General features: G+C 36.7%; 1 protein-coding gene across 6 annotated transcripts in view; it reads right to left on the reverse strand.

The window, feature by feature from the left end:
* Positions 1 to 626: 626 nt before the first annotated feature.
* Positions 627 to 17,198, reverse strand: part of TFDP2 (transcription factor Dp-2) — a 39,262-nt gene continuing 22,690 nt past the window's right edge. For 4 of the 6 annotated variants that reach the window (XM_010227695.2, XM_088528548.1, XM_088528546.1 and 1 more), the window contains 7 exons: positions 16,597 to 16,759; positions 15,906 to 16,052; positions 13,801 to 13,869; positions 12,300 to 12,451; positions 8,004 to 8,170; positions 2,308 to 2,413; positions 627 to 1,431 (listed from right to left, as the gene is read on the reverse strand). In XM_010227695.2, the coding sequence (XP_010225997.1) occupies positions 1,248 to 1,431; positions 2,308 to 2,413; positions 8,004 to 8,170; positions 12,300 to 12,451; positions 13,801 to 13,869; positions 15,906 to 16,052; positions 16,597 to 16,759 (988 nt within the window). In that variant the 3' untranslated portion in view covers positions 627 to 1,247. The remainder of the gene's footprint in view (positions 1,432 to 2,307; positions 2,414 to 8,003; positions 8,171 to 12,299; positions 12,452 to 13,800; positions 13,870 to 15,905; positions 16,053 to 16,596; positions 16,760 to 17,198) is intronic. The other 2 variants (XM_010227696.2, XM_088528549.1) reach the window with 1 other exon arrangement.

Consider the following 17,198-nt stretch of genomic DNA (forward strand, 5'->3'; position numbering starts at 1 on the left):
ATTTTGCTTTGCTATTTAAATTTTTTTTTAAGTCTTTCAGATTGGATTTGATTTTAAATATAACATACGGAGCCTCCTGTTACAAGCCTAATTCAAATGTTCAAATGGGATTCACATTGTATAACGCCAGCCACAAATTATTTTAAGAAGTTGCTTGGTATTAATATTTTCCAGAGACGCATCAAAGTGCATGCAACAGAAGTTAACTATGAACAAGTTAAATTAGTATATTATTATATTCCTAATGCCACTGTGCATTGTCAAAATTATTTTTTTTCTTAAATCTTAACCTATGACTTCAAAAGTTTCACTTGCCTGCCTTGAATTTTAAAATCTTGCCTTGAAAAGATGTTGCCCAAATTCTTAACATAAAGGCTCTTTTACAAATATACATGCTGTAAAATCAAATGGTTTACAAAATTAGAACAGTAAAGGAGAAGTTACACTGGATACACTATAATCTATAAATACATTTTTTCACTTATTTTTTTTTCTCCTTGGAAAAAAGCTGGTGAAGAGAATATGCTCCTGACTGATTAATAATGGGAGAGTAATCACTTATTATAAATAAATAGGACCTGCAGTATGAACGAACATATGAACCTTTCAAAAGAGACATACTAATATTATTTTAGAGTATCTAAAATGGATTTAATCTATTTCAAGATTCATTGCGATAAATCACTTGCGATTTATATTACTTTAAGAATCTTCTATACAGGAAGTTGAACAGAAAAAAGCAAACATTTTAACAGCCCCTCTCCCTATAATAATTTTCATACAAGATATTTTTAAATAGCTATTTAGCACATGACTGTGCACACACTTTTTTTCTTTTCTTTTTTTTTTTTTTTTTTGAAGGTAGCACAGCCAAAAGGCAATGTGAGAATCAGCATTTGTTGACTGACCCTGTTTTCTTCTCTATCTGGTTATGGTAAGGGGAAAACAGAGACTTAAGACATAATGTCCCAAAATGGAAGTGTTAACTTGATGTTTACTTTGCCAAATCTCCAGGGACTTTGTTCTTTTCCGTGGTTGTAGTTGATAAAAAACACTTTGCTCTGCATCTGGGTATCACTCTGTGTTCAACTGCAAAAAATTTTCAATTTCAGCTTTGGATGTGTTTGTTCTGAATCTCTGCTGAACACAGTGCAAACAAAAGCAAGACACTTAAATAAAATCCAAAACAGGAGCTCTCATTAAGAATGTGTATGAGAAGTATTTCTATACTCAGTTTTCTATTGTCTTTATTCTGGGGAGGAAGAATCTTCATCTTCATCCTCTTCATCTTCATCATTGAAAGAGCATGGCGTTTCTCCCCGTGATTCTGAGTAGCGGGATGTTGCACTGCTGGACTGCTGACTGCTAGGGGCAAGGAGCTGCCCAGTTGCTAAGGCCACTTCAGCATCCAAACATAACCCTGGATTCTCGCTAGCAAAACAACAGAAATGTTGAGATTTAGAGGACTTCTCAGGAAGGTTTAAGGTTTCTTTTTGGCCTTGGCTATTCCCATAAGAAAAGAAATGCTACCAACAAGGAACTATCCCAAAGGGTTTACACAAAATACAGCTAATAGTTAAAAACAAAACAAACAAACAAACAAAAAAAACCCTGCTGAAAACACAGGAAAGCAGCAGAGAAAAGGTGATTGGGAGGCTGCTTTGTGTGTGTGTGTGTGTGTGTGTATTAAGCTATTAAATGCCATAAAGAATACTCTGACCCAGAATAATTCCTCCCCCCGTCCTTTTTTTAAAGGTAGAGGTAACCTCCAATGAAATTGTGGGGGGAGAGGGAGGAGCGGGAGGTGGGGTGTGGATGTGTGTTTGGAGGAGGGCAGTGTCTTTTTTTTTTTTTTTTCCTTTTAGTTTGTTTTTAATTATGACTCAACTGTGGACAAACTTCCAAGACATGTCAAGCAATAGTGCACTGAGAGACAAGATATTAATTTATATCCTTCGTAAGTATTATCAGGCTTTCTTCCACATATAATTACCTCTTTGTAGTCTATGCCCAGACAGGCATTTTAAGGTTAGGCGGAAAGATCTGTTCCGTTAATAACTGCTTGGAGGTGATTCTCCTTTGAAAATCAGATTCAAAACAGTATGTTCAAAAATTCAAACACGTTGGTTTGGCCTTTTAAACTTAATTATTTTATCAAGGAAGACTACAAAAGATTTTTTCACAATCAAAAATCAATTGTAGTAGGAAAGATCTCCCTTTCTGCTTGTAAATAGTATGAAATAGTGAGGTCCTGCAAGTTCCATAACCATGCAGCAATAGCCTCAAATAAAAACAAACTTCAGTTACCTTGATTTAGAAACAGAAGTGCCTCCTGCTACTTCTATATGTGAAGCTGCTTGTGCTGAACTGGAAAATAATCCTTGGTTCATCCAAGAAAGTCCTGCAGACATATCTAGAAAAAGCATATTTGCACGTTATTAGGGCTATACATGTTAGATTTTGCATGCTTTTTGGATTTGGGATTCCTTGTTTTATTTTAGGGAAGAGAAAGTACCACTAGCTGCTTTTTATGCTGTAGATGACTTAATCAAGATTACTATTCTTTTAAAACATCTGTTCCCAGGGTTTGTGGATGACAGATACCTGTCTCAATTGTGGAATCACAGCATAGCTAGGATGAGTCTGAGTGGAAAAGTCTGAGTCTGAGAAGGAAAAATGAATGTACATGTGACCTTTGCATCTAGAATTGTGGCTATTCATATGAAACTTTAGTCATATGAAGTTGTCTGAAGTAAATTCACACTGCAGGTGATGTCAGCAGCAGCCTTATGCAACCACAGGTACCTGACACTGAGGTTTGGAGTCTTTCATGGAAACTTCCTACTACAATAGCTCCAAATGCTGCATTGGGTGAAGGTTCCACTGATGGCCGCAGCTGCGGACAGGGTTGGCGACACTGCAGTGACAGGGGTGGGGTGTGTGCTGATGGCTGAAGGCAGTTTCACCGTGGTGGTCTCACAGCTGGCTGTAACAGGGCTGACTAATCCTTTTGGCATACTTGAAAGTAGAAATGGCTACCAGCTGTGGATCAAAAGGACCATGTAAAAGATTTTGTCTTTAGAATATAAAAGAGATGTTTTTGTATACTACATGTGTCCTTGAGAAAATGTTAGAAAACAAATAGAGGATAAAAAGTAGTTTCGGGTGAAGATGGAAGTCAGAAAGCTATTCTGAGATGGAATTTGGACAGGTTGATTAAAAACACCTTATCTAAAAAAATCAAGGAGAGGAGAAGGAGACATTAACAGAAAAAAAAAATTGTAAGTAGAATTATGAACAAGCCAAGGAACTTGTTCTTCCAATTCTATTGTCAGAAATGTTTGATTGAAAACAACTAACAGTTAGCACTTGTTAGGGAATTTATAAAAAAAAAAAAAAAAAAAAAAAAAAAAAGAAAAAAAAAAAAGAAAAAGAAACAAAGAAACAAACAAAAACTATAAGGGTCTTAAGTAACTCATTCATGTCTGTTGGAGAGCTATTCACATATTTACTGAAGGAATTCAGGATTATTGCCAAGACCCTCAAAGCTCCTTTTATCAAAGCAGAGAGAAAGTGGTATGTAGGCCCCAATTAAGTTGTGCAAGGGACCAGGCTACTCCCCCCCGCCCCCCAAACCATGGCGGGCGCCTTTGTTTGGCATCTACTTATCTTGGAATTAAAATACTTGGGTGGTTATGTTTTCACTGTGGTTAAGACTAGGCCTAGCTCTCATGCCTTTTGCTGACTAGCATTAGCACTAAGTAATCATAAACATAAAACATTTTCATAGAGCTGTTCTTGATAATGATCCAGCTATGACTTTCATATTAAATAGCTTTGAAAAGAACTGAGTGGGTTCTAACTGCTAGTACTTCAAGTTGCAGCTAGTAACCATTTAGGCGGAGGAAGATAATTGTGGATTTTTCTTCCTTACTTCATACCACACTAGCCAGAGCTGCTCCCACTTAGTTTAGTGTTGTTCTGAGACACGCATAGTCACAAACAGAAGCACTGTTCATTACACCCAACATTTTAAATCAAAATAAAGTGATTGAGACCATCAAGGTCTTTTTGACAGTGCTTGAATGAAGCTTCAGCAGGATGCATTACACCTTGACTTACTGTCCTTCCCAGGCTTGCCAACAGCCTCTGTTTGGTGTAGCCTCATGGCAGTGGGATGGGATTGCACACTACTCATAGTTCATCTAGAACTGCTTCATAAGAGCAGCTGTGAAGAATAGCTAAATGCACTTGTTACATTTTCTCATTTGTCTCTGTGTGTTCTTACCATGTTTTAGTGTTCTGGAGTTGCTGGAGCAAACTGCCTAAGGCAGAGATTGTTTTAAGTAGGTTGTCACAAGTTCTCCCCCAGCCACATAAATTGGCTCACAGTCCATGGGATGCCATCAACTACCTCCTTTTGTGCCAGGGAGAATTATGTGCTGGGGAGAATTTTATTTTTATATATATATATATATATATATATATAAAATATACACACACACACACACACACACACACACATATATATATATGATACCTTCTGCAGGCCTGTCAGCCTTGCTGATTGGGACAGTACAGAAACTGGTAACAAAGCAGGAGCAAGTAGATGAAAATATTTGAGTATGGACACAGTTGGTTGCCTTTCATTAAGACTGTCTTAAATGCTGTTTTGGATTTACAGAGAACATGTTTTGACAGGTTCCTCCTGTGTTTGCACACTGCTCTGAACCATTTGGAATGACAGCATTGTATTTAGGTTAATAAAAAGGATTAGAGATGTATCCCAGTGTTGCCTCCTAGCCTTCAGAAAGGGCATACCTGTGCGCACATGCTTTGCATGCCAGAAAAATAAGTCACTTTGAGTTAGCTTGAGTTTTTTTTAAGAGATGGGCTAATGCTTAGTTTTTCTTTTTGAAAAGCAGGATGGAGAAAAGTATGAATTTTATTTATGAAGCAGCAGGAAGTTTTGTGGATACCTATCAATGCTTTGTACTTTGATGGCGGGTACTCGTAAATTCAGTTTACCAGTTGGGCTGTGAGAAGCCAAGGAAAAGAGGGAGTTTGTAAAAAATGGGAATTTAAGAAGCCATTCCCTGTCTGGAAGGCACTGTCAAAATAGAAGTCTTCCACAGGGACAGTATGTTAGATACAATTCTAAAAAGGTTCATGCTTAGCTAAATCAGTGCTGTATGAGCAGAAATAGGGCAGTCTCACTTCCTCCTTTCTACTTGTATTGTGCTGGCTTGATCCCTTGAATAGCTAATTCTGCAGGCTAAATTATCAGAAACTACCCAGAAACTACCGCCAAATAAAAATCCTGCAGATATTTATCATCAGATTTTTATCATTTTTATGCAGATGAACCAGCTCATGAAGGGTTCAGATAAAAGTAATGATATTAAAGGTAAAAGAATGGGCACGAATGTGTATAATTAGGACCGGGACCTCAGGATGCCAAATTAAACTGGTGACACGGTAGCCTTAGAAACCACATTGCTCTTTTCCCATTAAGAACCTGGCAAGTACTGTGGCTGGTATTGCTTTGTCACTTTCTCTGGTTTGCTTAGCTGAAGCAAGACTTTAATGTTAATTTTTGCTGTAAATTATGCTGTATGCTCTACTCTTGCACCCAGAAGCCTCTTTTGCACAGTTAAAGCAAAATATTCCGCATATCTTAATGTCATTAGGGTGCCTCAATTTCTGCTGATTTCATGGGAATCAGACACCTGAGGATCATGTTGGAGGAGCATATCAATGTTGTACCTAACATTACTTAACTAAATAAAGTGGTTTAAGAAAATATACAGTAAAACCCCCATTGAGTAGAATGTCATGTAAAAAAATCTAATAAGACAGTATTAATAACACTATAATAAGACAGGAAATGACTTAAAAGTATTCTCTGCCAGTGGTAAGTTTAGCAATTAGTTCATTTCAAGTACTTTACCTGCTTCGACACACGTATTAGAATGGGGATGCTTTACACAACAGTTAAGTTCTTAGTCAGCTAGTGTGGGAAAACTCTAATCTTTACTGTCTGTAATAGATTTAACCAGTGAATAAATGAGACAAAGATTTGCTTTTTTTGTAGTTAACAGAAGCCTCCTTAGTTTAAGTGCCATCCCGAAAGCTACAGAAACAAGCCATGAGGTATGGAAGCAGTGACTAGCAGTACACTTCATTGGTCTTGCAGGTAAGAAACAAAGCTTAAATGCTGCCAAGGTCAAAATAGGATGTTACACTTAACTGAGGACATGTCATCAAATAAATGTTACATTTTCAAGTATTGTGCAAAATATTTCAGTCCTCTTCTCTTACTTGTCAGTTACTGCCATTAAAAGGCTTTGCTGTGCAACTCAGATGCTCAACTGTAAATTTGTGCTTTGTTAATTGTTACAAGCAACAGATAAAAGAAACCTTTGAACTGCTTGTACATACACTAGTAACATTACTTTCAGACTAGTATTTTTCAGAGATTGAAACTGCTACTGAGTATATTCATATATAGTCATATATATTCATGTAAGAGTATATTACTGCCTCAAAGCATTTCAAATGAAAAGGCAAATCAATTCATTTCTGCTGATTAGAATTCTACATAGGATTCAGGTTGCTGATCTGCTATTAGGAGAATTGCCCTAATCACAGCATTCTTTAAGAGTGTTTAAACTTGGAAACCGTTTTTTCCATTAAATTTCTTTGAAAGAGAGTACTGCTTGTTCCTCACTTCCACAGGAACATCTTAATTGTTTGCTCTTAATGCTTTCAATAAAACATATTCCAGAAGTACACTGGTATGATAGAGTTTATTAAAACAAACTCAACGAACTGAGTTTAGACATGAAGAGTTTTGTTTAATTACAGAGTATTTTCTTTAAGTTTAAAGGGACTCTATTCTCTGAAGATAACTTATTCCAGCACTAAAATTAAATTAAAAAAAAAATTGATTTTCAGTATGATAGGGCAATTAAGTTATTCTAAGACTACGGCATAACCAACGGGAGTTCTGCTCCTACTGCCTTTTCTGCATTGATGGTGAATCATGCCATAAGTAGTTTTCAGTTGGGTAGACTTGCAAGAAACAAAGAAAAATGATAAAACTCCCCTTCGACACCAGTGCAGCCACATACAGGCTTCGTCTGGAATTTCAAAATTGACTGAAATGAAAAGACAAAATCTTATTTTTAAAGCTTAAAGGATAAAGAGACCCAGAAAACATAAACACGTTTTGATTAAAGGAAATGATGCAATATTTAGGCAGCTCTACTCTAATGATGCAACACTGAAACATACTTAGGTTTGAGTCTATTGAAGTGTGACCTGAGAGCAGTTAGTTCAAACAGTGCAACTAGGGGAGATGAAAACCTCTGCGTGTGACACCTTCCCTGGAACTCTGGATCCTCCTGCCAAATTTACAGAAGCTCAGCTCTCAAACAGCACCTGCTGTTCATGCTTCCTATCCGGATAGGCCCGTTTCACAGCGCAGCAGAAGGTACAACCTGTGCATTTTGAGAATTCTCTGGCAGGGCTGCATGGGCTGTTCGTGCAGCTGTGCTCTTAGCAGTGCTCCCCTCGCTCAAGCCCGATGCTCATGCAGCTGCGCCATGCATGCACTGTACCCACAGCTCAAGCTGCTCTTTTTTTTCCCCTTCCCTCCTTAACACAAAGAAGAGGTTAAGAGCTCTTTTCTTCCAGTTTGTTCACACAAAGTTGTTCAAAAAATAATACCTGAAGAAAAATTGTGTTATCTTTTTACTTAAATAAGTTCTTCATAATGTAGCTCTTAAAATCATTTAGTAACAGGCTTCTAACTTTAGATGAAAGCTATGATAAGCCTTCCAAAACAATCTGTAAAACAATTGCTCTATGCATAGGCTTTCATTAAAAACTTCTTCAAATACCATCTATCTATGAAGGTGAGCATCATTAAATTTGCTTCTTTTAGTTAATGTTATGAATTTCCTCAGGAACAATATTTAAGTAAGTGTCTGCTAGCTTACCTGTAATGTAGCCTTCTAAAGCTTTTGGCACCAATGATTTTGCAGTTCTTAGGTCCTCAGCAGAACATGTGCCTGCCTCAAGCCCAAAGGACATTCCCATTCTCTTCAGCACCTCACTGTCATCGTGAATCTCAAAAGTGTTATCGAAATTAAAGAGGTACTCAAATCTGTGTATAAAAAGTAAAAATGAGTTTGTTTTGAAAAAAACAGAGCTTTCCTTTTTTTTTTTTTTTTTTTTTTTTAAATAGACAGTAAGGTAGGTGTCTGGTCTTAAAAAGTTGTTCAGCATTTTTTTTCCTAGCACTTCTCCAGGGTCTAAAGTAATACTTTCTCAACTAAATCAACTTTTCCATTTCAGGAAAATAGTCTGAACTTTTCTCCCTCATTAAACAGATTCAAAGGGAAAGAAAAAAGTCTTACTGAAACATTAACCTTCACTTGTACCAAATCCCATCTAAAGGTCACCTGCAGCCCTGTCACCAAAATAAGAGTTTTGTTTTTGCTTCTTTTACATTTCACTTCTTGTTCTAATCTGCAACATTCCTCCTGTGAACTGACCTATTTACCTTGGTATAACTTTGCTTTGTGAACATATTTCTTTTTTTTCCAAATAAGCAAACAGCTAATAAAGATATGCGTTCCAAGGCCTGTTATGTTCAAAACCTACATTTCTGCTGCAGGCCTCTCAAAATGTTTTTCACTGCATGTAGCAATAGAAATAGTAATAAAAACTTAAGGGTACTTTAGCATCAGATGGGGCATCTTGACATGCCTTATACTATAATCACAGGCTGTTAAATTCCCTTACTACCAGTCCAAGGATTAAAATAGACTTATTTCTGAATTATTTCCCAATCGCTTATTTTTTCTGCTGACAAATCCCTAACTGTGAAAAAGCAATCCTATCTTTGGAAGATAACTTACTGGTGTGATTTCCATGGCCTCCCCAAGCTACTATGTTGTATTATTATTATTTTTAATAACATTTTTGACATCTGATGCAACTAAATTTGGCAAAGTTACATATTGCTCTATGTCTGTGAACAAAAATTCCATCTACTGTGCACTACGCATAGCATGTACTACCCCTAGTACATGTTTTGTACTAGGTATAACTGTCAGTTACAGGCATTGCTTGTTTTGCAGCTGTTCTGTGATACTTCTATAGCCTACATTGCTCATAGAAGCTATATTTAATTAAGCTTAGCCACATGAAAAGGGAAGTAAGTGTCACTATCACAGGATCATTATGGTTGGAATAGACCTTTAAGGTCATCGAGTCCAACCGTAAGCCCTTCAACACCCTACCTGCTAAACCATGTCCCTAAGCGCCTCATCTACATTTTTTTTTGAACACTTCCCGTGACGGAGACTCCACCACTTCCCTGGGCAGCCTGTTCCAATGCTTGACTGCTCTTTCCGTGTAGCATTTCTTCCTGATGTCTGACCTGAGCCTCCACAGTGCAACTTGAGGCCATTTCCTCAAAGCATAGTTTGGAGTTCCTCTCTCTAGCTGTGACCAAATATTATTAAGCAGGTGGTGTAAGAACATGAGAAACTTAGGGTAATATCTCTCCCATATAGTTTTTAGCAACTTGCAACCTCTGACCTGGGAAGTCTCTATACTACTTCTACCTTTGTCGTTTAAAGCTATTTAAGGATATTCTTTTAGTGAGTTTACATGACCACCTTTTGAACCTCTGTAATTTTGGGGAATAACATTAAAGGCTATGATTTGTATAGTTAAACTGTCACAAAAAAAGAATTTACATTCTTTTTCTATGAAATCTGCCACCTGATAATGTCTCCTACTTTTATGTAGCAACTTTGAATGCTGTTCTATGTATAGATTGCTTGGACCTCCATGAATCCACTGTCCTCTCTGTCCAGGCCAGAGAGTCCATCTGTTCCTTCTATGGAAGCTTTTCCATAGTTCAGTCATTTTTTTGCTGCCCTCCTGTGTCTTTCTCTCTCCCAATTCTGCTATACCTTTTTCCCAGTCAGGACCACATATAGTATAATATATATAGTATATAGCTTCTTATAAGCTTCCTGTTTCTGTACTTTTTGTTTAAGTAAGTGCTTCATCTGCTTAAATTATGTTACTGCTTGCTACTTGCAATTTGTTTCCCTATTTGGATATACCTTAACTTTTGGAAAGTTGTCAGCTGCCTTTTAAGGTCCTGCTCTGCACTTTTTTTTTTTTTAATTCAGAGTCCCCCGATGCATATGTTTTTACCACCCTTTACGTTTATGTTTTTTCCTTTCTGATCTTACCTACTTCAAAACCAAGTATTCTCGCTTCCCTCTTTTCAGCCTGACTTCTCAATTTTATCCTTTTTAGCTGAAGTCTGTCTATTATTGTTTACTCCCACTTCAGAAATGTCACTCCCAGTGTGATATCTGGCACCTGTCTGCCTTTTCAAATGCTAAGTAAAAATTGTCCAATAAACTCTTCATCTCACATGCCAGAAACATAATTCTGGTTTGGCTAGACTTAGGTCTAAGTTTCCGTATGTATAACATCTTCCCAAGCAGTGATTTTTGCTGGGAGATCCTCTGTAAGTATAATTTTGACTGACTGATGTTGGGATTTTACTGGGCCATCTGTTTGCTACTGGTGCTTCCTCAATACAGAACAACCAATATTTATATAAATGTTGTATGGGAGAAGGAAAGGAAAACAACTGATTTTTGCCAGTAGTGCTATTGGGTGGAACAGAAGAGTTTGGCATATTCTCTAAGAAATAGGAGCACTAAAATTCTCCAAGCTGGTAATGACTTTGACAACCACCTTCAGCAAATTAATATAATAGTTGTTTAAATATTAGCGGTTTCTGGCACCGTTCATCTACACACTGCTGGTGCCGCTGATCAGCTGCACAAACACAGTTTCACACTAGAAAGCATTTTTAATTCGGCTTGCACACTTCATGATCTTAGGATGATGTTAATACTGAAACCCAGTTATTAATAATGAAACTGAAATATCAAAAAATTAAATTATTTCAGTGTGTTCATTTTTAGTAGTAGTGTTTTCTTACAGATTGTGACTGTAGATACATGTGCTGTACCTCTCTACATAGCCAAAGTTTTAGCTGCATCGCTGACACATTCAAAGTGGCTGTTCTGAAGCTTCATTATGTTGTTATCTTGTTGACTCAGAATACCTATATATAGACCAGCATTTTAAACAAGCACAGTGAGACCTGTGTAACGTATCTATAGAGTAAGTATATAGTTAAGGTAAATCAATACTGCTATTTAAATTCCTAACCTGTTGAGTTAGAGTGCTGGTGGGATTATTCCAGAAGTTTGGTCCCAGAATATACTTCAATTACTTCAATTGAAGTATATAGAATATACTTCAATTATGTATTCTGCAACAATTCTGCTTCTACTGGGTATTGCTTTTTGCATGTTGGTGTTTAGGTAATTAAGGACTGTCTGTCTATTTTTGCTATCTAGATTTATTTTGGAGTTCAGTAGAGGATTTGCATAGTACAGAAGAAAATCTGTAGCTTTTAATACCCGAAACAAAGTTATTTTCACTTAATAAGCTGGTCAGAAACTGATCAAACAGTTAACACAAGTTAACAGTTAACATAATAACACCCCATACTTTCAGTCCTCCTTTCACAGAATAGAGCATATAGGCACCCAGAAATACCTAAGTGGAAAATTTTCAGATTAACAGAAAGGAATGAACTACAGCAACAACATATACGCTTACACTGGAAATGTTTCAAACTTCTGCATCATTTTTTTTTTTCCCTTCAAACAGCGAGGTATAAACCTTTTGCTATTGAAAGATGTCAACCATTTCTGTCAAAATTGCTATTATTACCTCTACAAAGCTTTTTTTTTTTTTTTTTTTTTTGTTACACCATATATTTCTGACTAAATAGATTTATGCTATTATAGAAGTAAGAATTCAGAAGCACCGGTGTGTGACTTTATGAAAAGCTAGTGCTGTCCCTGTGTGTATACAGACATATAGTGTATATATATGACTTTATGCTATTTGCTGCCTTCAGTGCCGTGAAGGCTCCTTGAAATGTCATTCTGAGATGCCTTTTGCAGGAATAAAATGCAACCTGTCTTGACTAGTCGTTATATAGTTGCATTTGTATATAAAAACACACACCAGTTTTTACATATATTAAAAAATGGAAAGAAGTGACATTAAAGGCCAAAAAAAAAGGAAAAACTTAAAATGCACAATTAATTTTAGTAAACTAATAAATTTGCTTGTTCAAAATAATATTTAAAAGATTGATTACACAACACACTCACTTATCACTTGATATGCTGCAGTCTATAACAGTTCTTTTGCTAGTGTTGACTATTAAGAAAGGCAGCTGTATTGTCGAGTTCAAAGCTGGAGGGCCTTGATTTTGCTGTTCATTTTGCTGATTTCTTTGTACCAAGTTTTTGAATGCTATTTGCTGTAAGAAAGAAAGAAAAGGCATTCACTGACATTAAAATGGAGACATCAACATTTCCAGGAATTGGAAATAGCTCTTGTTTGATCAAAAGTAAGTGTGGCCTGTCTTCCTGTTTGCAATGTAGGTGAAGCTGGCCTGCAGCAACACAAGTTTGACTGTATTTTTTCATGCATATCCTAATGCATATGCCCCCTTGCAATCCCTAAGGATTAAACAAAAATGGTGCAATAGAGTTTGGCAGGAATGCCTCCCTGCTCCTTTTGAAAAGGGAGTCAGGCATCTTCTCTATTAGTTTCTATGCCTAATTACTTCAGACTAGGAGCTAGTTACACTTAAAAAAAGTTAACGGGAATTATGGCATTCCTGATCAGCACCCTCTTCCCCTTTCCATCTACTCCCTCTTTTCTTTTGTCTAACTAGTTAGTTTTGAAATTCTCTCCTTTACGTTTTAAACAGGTGCCATTTATGACACCACCTCTTCTCTATTGGATTCCTAGGTCCATACATCTGTGTGTGTGTATATATGAAAGCAAGTCTGTGTGCTTGCCTACATTGAGGTATTATTTATTCCATGCAAGGGGACAGACAAACCATTTGACAGTGAACATAAGGATATAATGCCAGTTGTGAACAGTGCAAATTGGTCATTTTCACATCATGTACTTGAGGGCCTGATTTCATACAAAACATTTGACTGTATATAAAATTACTGGAAGTGCACAGGTGAGCTGCATCTGAAATATGTTTCTGCAATTTAAGCTAAAATTCAGATAGTCTCAAAGATTTTCTAGGTCCATATCAGAATGTGCGAGACCTGGATCTGTCCTCGCTCACTCCTGGGAGCCAGAAATGTCTGTCCTACAAAAACTGCTGAGTACATGTTTGACAAAATTCAGCTCCAGAATTCTTGGCCTCAAATAGAAGAGAGAATTTCTACCAGGAACTAGTCAGAGAAGTGCACTAGAGCACTTTGCAGTGCTCCCAGTCTCCCTCCTGTATGTATGTAATGATAAAGCCTCTGCGAAAAGGGGTTCTAGTTAAGTCAATATAATCAGCTGTTTTACAATGGGTAAAAATAAACCAAGAAGTGAAATGCTTCACTTTGGGTAAGATGTCCCCATGCCAGCTGCCAGAAAGGTCACCTCTAAAACTTTCTCTCCCCAGTACATCATAGTTGTTTCTTAATTAAGTCGAGAAGGAACTTTGGAAGTTCTAACATACTGGATTCTTACTTGATAATTTAATTTTATATATATATATATGTGTGTGTGTGTGTGTGTGTGTGTGTGTGTGTGTGTGTATGTATCCATTTATATAGAGAGAAATATGCAAAATACAATTAAACATACCTGCAACAGCAGTTCTTGTAGCTGGGCTCTCTTCTGTTTTATCCGTTCAATCCGCCTCTGTTTCTCTATCTTAAAACAGAAATGTAAATGCACCAGTGTAATTACCAAATTCACCTTGCCTACTTCATTGTGCCAAAGTCAGTGGGCTTTAAAGCTACCAGCGTGGCAGCACTGTTACTGAAATCTATTCTTCCCTTTGTAAACGGTGGTGAACTCCATGGCATGGTGAGTAAACTGCAAAAGCTTTTCAGACATAACCATTTGTCACATTTACTTTCCAAATGGACTAATTACAGGATCCTGTTTTCCATACAGGACAACTAACAAACCAGATTTCTCCTGCAGCTTTCTAATGCTGGACTGTGAAGTTACAGGTGACTTCCACTTTTTTTGACTACTCAATCTGTGATTTGATCAAATTGAAAAGACTTCAGCAACAAAGAATGAATGAGGAATAACATCTGCTTCATCTACACCAGCATGGTGTCACTTCCTTGCAGCACTGGCAGTAACACCAGTGTACTGGGCAAAGCTGCCTTGAATGTTTGCGACGGTAACGGTGCTGCACCCCGACACGGCCAGTACCACGGGCTGGTTTCAAACATGCCCTGCGGAAACGCTGAAGAACTGAGCACGCTGACAACAGCAGTGCCAGCCCTTTTGCTTCACAAATGTTTTATCTTCATGTCATTGTTGCTACCAACACTGTATCACTGTTCCTAGAATATTAAAACTCAGCTTAAATTACATTTTCCTTGAACTACTGAAACTAAACAATGTAATATTTTAAGTCTTAGCTGGCTTTAAAAAAATAGTATTTTTTGTTGTTGTTTACAATGCTTTTATTTACATTTAATGATTAAAATGCTTTCTTCAGAGCACGGTGTATAACCTTCTCCACTGGGACACACACGTAACTCTTAAAAGCAATTAAAGATTTTTTTAAAGATATGTTTTCTGTATAACAACCTATTCTGCATTGATTTTTTTTTTTAGATAGCCTTATTACAGAATTACATTTGGAGAAGAGTTGGCACCTTCTTACACTGATTTTTAAGGAAATCTTCTGATTTACACACCATGAAAATGCAACTTTATTTCCCAATATGTCACAGAAAGTAAAATTTTAAGAAAATGTGCCCCACTTCCATTTTCTGTATACGTAGTTAAATCTTGAAACAACAAATGGCCCATGATCACTGCAGGTAACACAAAGGCATTTAAGTTTATTATTAATAACAGTAACCTATACTAGGGATAATGCATTCCCATGAATGCAGGTGAAGTGCAAATTTATCAATCGGAAACAAGCAAAAACCCATGCCTGGCATGCAGCCATCAGCCACACCTCCTCCTTGGGTGTGCATACCGACTATGCTGCTGGAACAGACAAGATAATAAAAGCATTTTTCTTAGTGCATGTAGGACAATAGGTACCTTCTGAGGTACCTAATGCAATCAGTATCCCCAGTCTAATACATGAGGGATATAATACAATAATACATATTTCAGGACATTCACTACAGCACTCTGCAGTAACTTATTCTTTGTATGCATGGAGCATTTGCCCTGAAGAACAAGCAACATTTCTGCATATAAAGTCTGTCAGCCTTGCAAAAGAGGTAACTTTTACTCTGCTGGGAAAAAAAAGAAAAGACACAGTGGAAAACTTTACATTTTTCCTGCTAGTCTGTAAATTAGTTGACATCCTAACTTTTATTTTTAAATTCAATTTCTTGAATAATGGTGTCTTCAAACACATGCATTAATTGCAAAACAAGCTTCCTTTAAATATACATGACTTTGTCAGCATAACTGTACCATAAATTTTCTTTCTTTTATGCTTAATTCGGGCTACTATGACCTTTAGGTTTAATGTTATCCCTGGCTTAAGTAGTGCCCACTTTTTATAAAAAGAGTTTAAAACTTACTTATGTACTGTATGCTAAGTAAAACTGAACTAGGAATATATAAGCATATTTCAAATCACTGAAATATTAAAAGCAATTCTGGGAGGTATTACAAATATATCATACATTATGAACATACCATATTGTTACCACAACCCATCAACTGTATAGAATTTCCCATCTACCTCACTTTACCTCTAGATTCTGACATTCCTGAGCTGAGTTTGTAGGAAGGCCAATCCATCGGATTTCCTTTTTCTCCTTTGAAATTATGTTCATTGCCATCAGTACGTTAAGAGCATCATAAACTCTCCGTCTAATATTTTTCTGATCATAAGCCTGCTAAGAAAACATTGGGTATTAATTACAGCAAGTACTCAGAAAAGTTATAAAGACTGAACCCTTCTTTCATAGATGAGTAAAACAGGAAGAGACAAAATGTCAACTGGAGTCAGAGTGGTACTAAAACATATAGCTCCATTTATAATGTATTCTGGAACCCACATATGCATGTTTGCAAATGAAAGCCTGAGTCCTGCATGAAGCCACTGTGCAACAATTGCCATTTTGGTGTTTTGTTATGCTTGAAAAGACTGTCAAGACTTTATAGGGTAGGTATGATGAGTTCAATTTTTTTTTTTTTAAGTGAATCTCTGGGCAAACTTCTCTATGAACTTATAGAGAGTTCAATTATGTTAATTCTACTTATAGAATATATATATTTTTACACACACACACACACACACACAATATCTGGGATACAGCTAAGAGAAGAAAGCTATGGAGTGTAGCAGGACAATGCAGAAACAAAAAAAGGACAGAATTCCATGATAAATAGGGCACTTTTGCACGGATATGAAACAAATTTCACCATGCATTTGCTTACCGAATCTGCAGCTAGTTGGCTGTTAGAATTTATGAATTCTGATACCAGCTCATCAGCCACTTCGTTGTATGAAGTTGTTCCTTTACGCTGGACTTTTTCACATACTTTCATTGAAAAATGCCTCAGACCTTTCCCATTTTTATCTCCTTTTTTGCTTCTCTTACTGTAAAGAGAAAAGTAATTACTTAAATATATTGAATTTTAGTAAGCATATTTGATACCCACGTCTTTTCTCTGTTGGCTGTAGTTTCTACAGTATCGGGTTTTTTTGATACATTCTGCTAGGTAGATGCTAAAAAAAGTGTATGTAAATCATCTCCAGGTAGTGATACAAAAGATGTGAAAATCTCACAGCGGGTCTTAATGTGCCTGGAAACCAGACCTAGAGACAATTGTCATGTTGGTGCTCAAATCAAAAGGGCTCAGATGATAGATATCACTATTTATGGTACAGCAGAAACAACCTTAATTCTCCTCATGACTTATGTTTAATATCTGTGCTCTCAGTTCAGATTGACAGACAAGACTGCTTTTAGAAAGCAAGTACATACTCATGAGCGCTCTGCTGCTAAATTCATTACTGTCAATTGTCAAGGTTATTT

The sequence above is a fragment of the Tinamus guttatus genome, unplaced genomic scaffold (assembly GCF_059628265.1).
Source record: "Tinamus guttatus ecotype Peru unplaced genomic scaffold, ASM5962826v1 Tinamus_guttatus_pri_ptg000311l, whole genome shotgun sequence".
Classification (NCBI taxonomy): Eukaryota; Metazoa; Chordata; class Aves; order Tinamiformes; family Tinamidae; genus Tinamus; species Tinamus guttatus.